The sequence below is a fragment of the Pterocles gutturalis genome, unplaced genomic scaffold (genome assembly GCF_000699245.1).
Source record: "Pterocles gutturalis isolate BGI_N339 unplaced genomic scaffold, ASM69924v1 scaffold20685, whole genome shotgun sequence".
NCBI classification, from domain to species: domain Eukaryota; kingdom Metazoa; phylum Chordata; class Aves; order Pterocliformes; family Pteroclidae; genus Pterocles; species Pterocles gutturalis.
The window spans coordinates 27,390-37,024 of record NW_010143905.1 but is presented as its reverse complement, the minus strand read 5'-3'; the positions used below and the strand labels follow the sequence as shown (position 1 = coordinate 37,024).

The following is a 9,635-nucleotide window of genomic DNA, read 5'->3' as shown; positions in this document are numbered from 1 at the left end:
TGAGGGCTAATTAAAGTGAAATAAATCTAATCTAAATGGACTGTCCATATGTTTTTTGAATCAGTTTAAGGATATGTCTTCCTAAATCAGAGCAGTGCATTTATGAATGTAGGGTATCTTTTGGATATGAAGGTTTAGCAAGAGGATAATTTTTTTTTTTTGCATATTTTGGTTTAGCAAGAGGCAGAAATCTGTAAACCAGCCATAACTTCCAAATATGATGGCGAGCTGCAGCCTGTACACCATACTAAAAAGTCCTGGGGATAGTGATTAACAGAACATTTTAGTAATGTCAGTGTTTTGCACCTGAAAGGTCAATTGAGTGCTGAATTGCTCAATCTATAAGTTTTTGTTTTGAACCACTTGAATTCTCCTGCCTTCTGGACAATTGTTTAGAATTGGGTTTTCCTTCAGTATTACTGTTTTGGAAGATGCTGATCAACTATGAACAACTTAAAGGCAAGAACAGAAGGGTTCTTGGGGTGGGGTTTTTTGTTTTGTTTTGGGTTTTTTTTGTTTGTTTTTGGTTTTTTTTGTTCTTTGGTTCATTTGGGAGAGGGGTGTCCTTTTTAGACGAACGGAACTCGACAGAACACACATAGCTTTTGTCTGCCCTGCAGATTACTGTCAATTGAAGAAATACCTAAGCTGCTTGTCAGGATAAAGTAGCTTGTGGGGAAGTTGGAGCTCTTGACTGTGTCTGGTTCCTGAGTCATTTCATTTCAATTTAATATTTTTGTTTGGGTATCACTGCTTTGTAGTGCAATCTTCCCTATTGCACTTCAGAACTGGTTAAACGATATCTGCCATTCCTAGTAATAGCAAAATGGGCTTATTTAGCAGCTTCAGAGGATACAGTCAATGCTGCTGTTGACAGGCAATGACTTTATAGACTTTCTCCCCATGTATAGCACCTCAGTTTCTGGAGGGTATTTCTGACTCCATTTTGTAAGATTATTTTTTTGCACTGGTGCTCTTCTTTCTAAGAATAATGGAAGTCAGTGGTAAATATACTATTGAATTCTAGTGTGCAGTGGACCACTTTTCATGAGAGCCCTGTCTATTCTTAGCCAATTAAAACAAACAAAAAAAAAAGCCCCAAACTAAAAGCTATTAAGCATATCAAATGTTTCAACAAAACAGTCCTTGTAACTGGTGAGCAACAGTCACAATATGAAGACCATCTTTGAATTTCCCTGGTTGAAACATAAGTCTCATTGAAAGATTAACACTGAAATTTGGTGGAAATTAAGCATCAAAGTTGTGTCACCGCTATTCTGGAGAGAGAGACGGTCAATTAGCCTATTAACATATCTGCTGCTTTGTTCTGAATGTGTGGAGGAGGAAAGAACTGTTGTGGAGCAACAACCCTTCTTGTTTTCTCTCAAGATAGTCTGGGATGGAAGACTGAAGAAAGCAAAAAATTTCTCCCACAAAACAGGTTGTTCCTTTACGTGCTCCTAAAAAGCATGCTCCTAGAAAATGCAGCCACTCTTTCATACTTTATATGTAGGAGGAGTAAAGGAAAGGAATGAACTGAGAAAACATTAACCATTTTTTGCAGCTTCATGAATGCCAGCGCTCAATGGTGGGTGCCAAAATACTTAGCCTTAGCTTTGCATGATACACTTCTGCTGTGAAAACGCGTGTTTGCATAAATTGTTAATGCTTTTCTAGGATGAATGTTCAAAGATGTCAATCATAATAAATCCTTATCAATGCACTCCCTATTGTATACAGCAGATTAAGAAAATCTGCCTTTCTCCTCTGAGAAGGTATTTAGAATAGTGTTCTTCATGCTTCAGGGTAGAAAAAATATTTTCATTGGTTTGTAGCCCATTGTTTTTGAAAGTTCAGTGATCTGATTGTTTTGGTTTGGTTGGTTTTTTTGTGAAAAGCCATTCTGGAGGTTTGTTTTGTTCCATCAGTGTTTAAAAGAAGAAAGAGGAAAACTTTGTGGGAAAGTAAATAGTGATGGAAGAGAAACAGAGGCATACTTTTTTTTCCTGCTCTCAGCACTGTATTGTATCAGCATTTCTCTCAATATCGTTTGCTAAGCGAGCCAGTGAATAATCTCTTCTTCAGAGGAGCCATTGTGTTCTTCTGTAATAAATGGAAAACAGCAAGATACAAATCTGTTTTGTTTTCCATACTCTCTTAAGAGAATTAATTGACAACTGAATGCAGTATTCCTCTTTGGAGCATTATTTAGTTACAGCATGTGTTTAATTTTGGAAATGTTCCTGTGGTATAGCAGTCCTGTGATTTGATCGGACTGCACAAGAGCAAGGGTAGCACAGTAGGGGATTTTAGGGGGTGAGGGGTGGCACTGGTAGGGGTGTGGTGGTATTTTTGGTAGCAAGGTAGTGTGTTTCCAAGAAGAGTAGAGGTCAGGCTGTCGGTTTAGATGTCAGTTTAGATACTCCCAAACTTGGACTACTGCACGTGCTTTCATTTATGATAAAGGGCCAGTTTCATCCTTCCAGCTTTCTCCATTGTGGGTCTTTGTCTTCCTTTTTATTTACCTGATTAACCAGGACCTAAGGCTGGAATCCTTTAGCTCAAGTTGCTGAATGTATTTCCAATATTTTCCTTGCTGTTGCAGGTGCATTAGTTGGCAGTGAAGCAGGGAGCTCTCTGAAATGCATGACATAAGAGGAAAATTATATTTTTTGAGACTACAAAGCTACTGTTAAAGTCTGAATTTTGATGTTAATTGTACATAGTGACCCTGGGAACAGATGTACAGGCAGACAGCCACATTGATAGTGTAGGTGGAGAAAATTGCACCTGTTGCAAAGAAATAACGAGTTGTAATAACATTTAATCAGTGCTAACCAAGGCTGTTTCACGGTGTGTAAAACTTCTGAATGTCATTAGGAGTCATGAAGCTTTCCTACAAAAATCATCCCTTTTATATATTTTGGGTACATTTGGATAGAATATTTTTCACTGTGTCAGTTCCTTTTGAGTTTTGTTTGTTTTAAAAATACTCCAAAACAGTCTAAAGAAATATTTCCTGAACTTGGCAGCTGCTGTGCAGAAGCTTGCCTTTTGCTGAAGGGAGTTAGGAATTTTCACACGCTTGTTTTAAAAGGCCAAATGGAAGTAATACTCTGATGCCCAGGGTTCAGATGCACAGCTCTGTTGCTTTAAAAAATATTAAGCCGGTATGGTGAGTCCTCCTGTTACCTAATGAAATTTCACGTGGAGGTTTTTATAAAATGACAACGCTGTATTTGTTTTACTTCAGTGTGCCTTATATATTTTAACATCAATGAGCATTTTTAAGGGGTTTGGTTTCCTGAAGTCCAATTATAGGGGGTTTGTTTTAGTTTTTTAAACTGTTACTGAGATTGTGCTATAGTTCCAGAGGAAAAACGTACAGGGCATGTGCTGACATGAGAGGTCACCAGGAATCCTTTAAGAAAAAAAAAAAAAAGTTTTGTTTTGTTTTGTTTTTTCCTGGTATACAGTGATTATGAAAACCTTGACTTTACACATATAGATATGGGTATCGTGGAAGAGACTGTAGAGCCAATGTTTACCTCCTTCCTACCGGAGAAATTGTATATTTCATAGCATCGGTGGTGGTACTATTTAACTATGAGGAGAGAATTCAGCGACACTACTTGGGTCATACAGACTGTGTTAAATGGTTAGTATGTAACATTTGCATGTAAATATGTGTCTAATAATGCAGAAATGTGGTTTTTTTTTTATTCTCTCCTACTGTATGTGTGAACTCATTAATGTCATCGTAATTTTCTGTTTCATCAGTCCCAGCAGGTTTCACTGTAGTAAACACTGCACAAGTGAACAGTGCCAGAGCAGCCCATGCTAGCTTAGGGTTTCTGGCTCAAATGTAAAACACCAGGATTTGTAGACAATCTAAGTGTGCCAGAGTGGAGAAGGGATCTTTGTGTAAATTATTCTAAATAGATGTCCCAGAAATTAAAAACTGTTGCCAGCCGAATTCTAAATCACAGGCAATATGGCAAAGGTGTAGTCTTAAAGGAGAATTATAAAACCAAATGGAAAACTGAGCAATAATTTTCTCACTTTTTAATAGATGCCCCATCCAAGTATTAAGACTGTCTGGGAAGTGAGAAAGATGTTTGCAAAACAAAACAGAGAAGCAGGGAAATTGAAGCCAGCATCATTGTGGGTGCAAGGGCAGTTGCTAACTTTAGGACTTTAGTCTGAAGAGTCGTGCACATGGTGTAACAGTGAACATAAGCTCCCTGCTGTGTCTGAATGGAAAAGAGCTGCCATCTACACCTCTCTCCTGGCTGTTGCTTCCTGTGGGAGGAATGCTGTCAGTCTTGTGTTCTTCACTTTCATTCAAAAAAATAGACGGAATTGTAAATGTTTTTGGTGTCCATCAGTCTGACCTCTTCAGGCTCCCCCTTGCTGCCCCTTTCCTGTTTCAACAGCTTTCTTCACCTTTGTAATTTTACAGAGAAAGCAAATAAGATCTGTCAAAAAAAATCACTAGGACTAAGGGGATCTGTTTTTTCACATCAGCTCCAGACCAAAATGTGATAAGCGAAAGCAGATTTTTACTTACACTAGTGCACCATGCTAGAGAATTTCATTAGTACAGTTACATCAGTAACTCGTTCGAAGTGGCAGTAATCCCTGACTCCTGGGTGCACAAGCCCTCAGCCATGCTACCTGTAGGTTTAGGCATAAAATATGCTGTAGTGTTTATGAATATGGTGTATAACTATGTGTAGCAAGTTCATAATGAGACGGTGTATATTTTGTTACAGTGGCCTCCTGACGTAGTGCAAACCTTAGATTTGTCAGAGGACATGTAGAAGTTGCTCCTCTGGCACTCCTGGTTTTGTGCCAGCAGCCATCGCAAGAGCCTGATCGACCCATTAGCACAGTGTGTAATGAAATAGTCTGATGAAAAATGTTCAAGCTCATTAGAAGTGGCATTTAGCATCATAAGTGTCTTCATGGGCTTCTGTTGAGAAACAAAAAAAAAAAATTACAAAAAACCTCTCAGTTTTGAAGACCTATGACAGCAAAAGCAAGTCATATTTCTGTCTGTCTTAGTCTTGCAGTTCATCCAGACAAAATTAGAATTGCAACAGGACAGTTAGCTGGAGTGGATAAAGATGGAAGGGTAAGTAATAGAGCTGTTGAGCAGTAGTATATTGTTTTGAAAATCAGGAAAGTGTTTTGTTTTTTTTTTAATCTCATCGCCACCTTCTGTTTGCAGTATATTTTATGCACTGCATTTACTGAGATATTTTGCTGTTTCAAAGTTAACAGCCTATATCTCTAGCAAAAGACAGTAACAACTGAGCACTCAGCTGTATATCAAATAGAGCAGAAGCTCATAAAGTCCTTTATCTGTGACACAGGAAATTCAATTTCAATTCTGCAAGCAAATATGAGGCTTATAATTAATTTATAAGGCCACATAATTTCTGTCACATTTATTTTAATAAGTCTTCTCCCAGAGAAGTCGTCCCCTGTTCTGTGGGTCAATGTACTCTTAAGGTTTAATGGAAGAGGAGACTCATTTTGAGAATTCATGGAAGGTGTGTTGAGCTTCCCTCCAAACTTTGTCATTTGAGAGCAAGTGCGTTTAAATGCTCTTGTCCCTGGCTGTTGGCGAACTCTGTCAGAATTTGAATAATTGGATTATCTTCATGAAGTTAGAGGGGAAAAAAAAGGGGGGGAATACAGATACTGTGAGGTATAGAAGCACATTGAATATAATCCTTATTCACATGTTCAACTTAATTTCTTATATTTTGTAAGAAATTGATGCGGGGTTTTTTGTATAGATATTGTAGTGATTTCTACTGAACATCTGTTGAATCTCTTGTTAGGGCTGGTTGGTTTGCTTTTCTGTCAGTGGGATGATCTATTACCACTTCCTGTGCTGAATGCTGTCCTTAAGACAACTTAATTCCCACTTTATTTGTGATTGTTTCACATTTATGAAGCAAAGCTGGTTTGGGATAGTACTTGAATGAAATATAACCATGGAGATTTTCATTGAATGGTTGGTGATGGATGGTTAGGGGACTTGTTGCACCAGGTTGGGGGTTTTTTTATTTTATTTTTTTCCTACTTTATATATACTAAAAAAACCCCAAGGTTTGGTCGTCATTTTCAGTTATTGCACAAGATTGCTGGGTCTGGGGTCTGAAATGCAAGATGACTCTTCCATTATTTAAATTGGGCAAAGATTCATTTCCCCAGCTACTAAATGCCACCATATTTAATTTCTTGCCTCGACAGCCCTACTGCAATGTTTGTTGCCCAGACATAGGGAGCAAAGATTCTTTTGACTCTGACCTTTTGACCTTCAAGATATTGTCCAGCAGCATTGTTAGCACAGATCATCCTGCATTTCGGTCTGCCATTTGTAATTCAGGTAGCATCTGCTTAACAAAACTTGACAGCTGCATGTGATGCTTTCACTGTTGATGATGCTGTTTGTCTCATTGCTTTTTCACACAGCCTCTGCAGCCCCATGTTAGAGTATGGGACTCGGTGAGCCTGGCGACGCTGCAGGTTATCGGCCTCGGGACTTTTGAACGTGGAGTGGGGTGTTTGGATTTTTCAAAAGCGGTAAGATGGGTGTGATTACATACTGTGTTAAATAATTTACCCAATCCTATGTTGACACCAAGGAAATCTCTAGCAATTTTTGTATGTGGGTGTCTAGCTGATCCATTTTGGTATTAAAATGTGTCATTAAAGTTTACATATAATTCATAAAATCAACTCGCAGTGAGCTAGCTGGAAAAACAAGAAATTGCACATGTAAAATTGCGGTAACAAATGAGCACAGTGAATAAAAAGCAGGCAGGAAAAGCCTTAACTAGAAATTGAAGTCTGTGCTAGGTTTGGTGGTTTGGTTTTGTTTGTGAGGGGCTTGATTTTTTTTTCGATGTTAAAGACAAGTCTGTTAGTGATGTTTGTGAAGACAAATTTCAGTGAGTTCTGACAGAAAGGGTAATTTTTCTGCTTGCACAGATGGAGTAGGTTTTTATCTACCAACAGGAAATTAAATAAACCCACATTATCTTGTATGATTTTTTTCCCAAGGAATAATTTGTTCAATTTGTGCCTCTATGTTTACATAGAAAAAAAAATATATATATAAGTCTTGTTACTGGGCCCTGAGAATTTGTTAGAAAAATCAATAGTAAATGGAAATGTGCTACTTGGCATTGATAAAGTTGTCATTTCTAAATTGACAGTGAGTTTATTTTTTGTAAAATACATGTATATTTTAATCTTTAAGCTGTCTTTGTATTTTCACCAAAGCCCTAGGACATATCAGACCTCCTGAAAACCCAGGCTGTGGTTCTCGCATCCCAGCAAGAAGAATTTATACATGTGAAAAAAAATGCAGAAAAAGAATGTCTGCTGTATTTTGCTAATAGTGGAAGAAATTCACAGGACAGCTGAGGTGGGAAGGGAGGTCTGGAGATCACCTTGTCCAGTGTCCTGCTCACAGCAGGCTCAGCCAGAGCAGGCTGCTCTGGGCTGTGGTCCAGCTGTGTGCTGCGTATCTCCAAGGATGGAGACTGAACAGTCTCACTGGGCCACCTGTGGAAAAGAAATGCTTTCATGTTGAAATGTTGCCAAGTCAGTTGTATCTAGGTTTTGTCTTTCAGTAAATAAAAGACTTTTTTTTTGTTGTTAACAAATAGGAGGTAGCATAGATAAAATAATAACATTAGAGGAATACTGTCATTCCTGTCACTCTAACAAATCAATACAACTTTTAAACACAGGTACTTATTTTTTCAAGGTGAATAAATACGTTTCATCATTTTAAAAAACAAAACAAACAAGCAAACACTAAGGTATTTTTGAAGACTAGATTTTAGTTTTTATTTGTTTTGCAGATTAAACTGATTTTGATTCTTTACTACAGTCTCATATGTTTCCTCGCTGTACTGAAGCAGTGAATGTGCAGTATCTAGAATTGTGCTTTTGCTCCTTAATGCCCTTAACCCACCCAAGAGCTGTGTATGTCGCCAATGCTGTCTTCAGGGTGTCTTTCCACTTAATAATTTCAGCCACCTCTATTTTCATAATTTGTTAGAGAATGCGGTTGAACTGCGAGAATCAACTTTAAAATAAATAAGGCCTCCTCCAAATCTTTCTACACATGTCCTTGAAACAAATGGTTTGTGCAAGTATGTGTTGCTGTGAATAAGTATGGTTTTCTTCTAAGATTTTCTGTCTGCTCTTTTAATTCCATATAGCCATATTTACTGTTTTGTTGTAAAATCATTCAAAGTAATGTTTCAGTTATTTAATACTGTAGATGCCGGTCCTTCTGCTCTGTAAGCATGATTGTATTCAGAAAGTGCTACCTTTGCTGCAGTATTACCAACTACATGATGAAATTGCTGGTACTTAATGTTCCGTGAGGAGAAAATCAGATGAGCTTACAAAATTTGATAAAGTTGTGTGTATGTCATGGTGGCATGTAAGAAAAGAACACAAGTGGAGCCCTGTGTCTGTCCTCTGTGACATGTGGAAAACCAAAATACTTGCAGCATAGAAAAAGGGAGAAACCTCTTTGCTACTAACATGGTATTGCAAACAAGAAATAAATAAAAAAAAAAAAAAGACAACCACCACAAAAACAAACTAAAAGGGAAAGCCTTGATAAGATACTTTTAAAGCTTTCGTAGAATATTATTTGAAGCATGGTCATTTTTTATGAGATTATGCAAAAGTCTATGTCTGTCTTTAAGAGAAAGGAAAATACAAGATGTATCAAGCTTATAATTACTTCAAAAGGAGATTGGTCAGAGGGCTGGAGCACCTCCCCTATGAGGACAGGCTGAGAGAATTGGGGTTGTTCAGCCTGGAGAAGAGAAGGCTCCGAGGAGACTTAACAGCAGCCTTCCAGTACCTGAAGGGGGCTACAGGAGAGATGGGGAGGCACTCTTTGTCAGGGAGTGTAGTGAGAGGACAAGGGGTAACGGGTATAAGCTGAAAGAAGGTAGATTTAGACTAGACGTTAGAAAGAAATTTTTCACTGTGAGGATGGTGAGACACTGGAACAGGTTGCCCAGAGAAGCTGTGGATGCCCCATCCCTGGAGGGGTTCAAGGCCAGGCTGGATGAGGCTTTGAGCAACCTGGGCTAGTGGAGGGTGTCCCTGCCCATGGCAAGGGGGCTGGAACTTGATGATCTTTGGGGTCCTTTCCAAGCCAAACCATTCTATGATTCTATGATATGTTCAATTTATGGTTGTATCTTTGTGGTTTTCTAAAATACTACTGCCCTGCCCTGTTTTTAAATGGGGTATGATAGTACTTTGTCAGCACTTCTTTTTCTTCTGTTTTCTTTAGGATTCTGGTACTCATTTGTGTGTAATTGATGACTCTAATGAGCATATGCTCACTGTGTGGGATTGGCAGAGGAAATCAAAAATAGCAGAAATAAAGGTAATTATTGCACAAATTAATATTCTGAAATACAAGTGTTTTTATTCCCTTAAATACAACAGTTTGAGAGACACACATTTGATCTTACTTGGAAACAGCAACTGTTTAACTGCTGGCTTGTGTAAGGGCACAAATGAATGTATTCTTAACTTGCATATTGGAAGGATTTTGAATATTGAAGCACTTA

General features: G+C 38.1%; 1 protein-coding gene across 1 annotated transcript in view; it reads left to right on the top strand.

Annotated features, from left to right (window-relative positions):
* EML4 (echinoderm microtubule associated protein like 4) overlaps positions 1-9,635 on the top strand; it is a 39,817-nt gene that overhangs the window by 3,386 nt on the left and 26,796 nt on the right. Inside the window, exons 3-6 of the mRNA XM_010084938.1 lie at positions 3,509-3,658; positions 5,068-5,137; positions 6,490-6,600; positions 9,353-9,448. Of these exons, the coding sequence (XP_010083240.1) occupies positions 3,509-3,658; positions 5,068-5,137; positions 6,490-6,600; positions 9,353-9,448 (427 nt within the window). The remainder of the gene's footprint in view (positions 1-3,508; positions 3,659-5,067; positions 5,138-6,489; positions 6,601-9,352; positions 9,449-9,635) is intronic.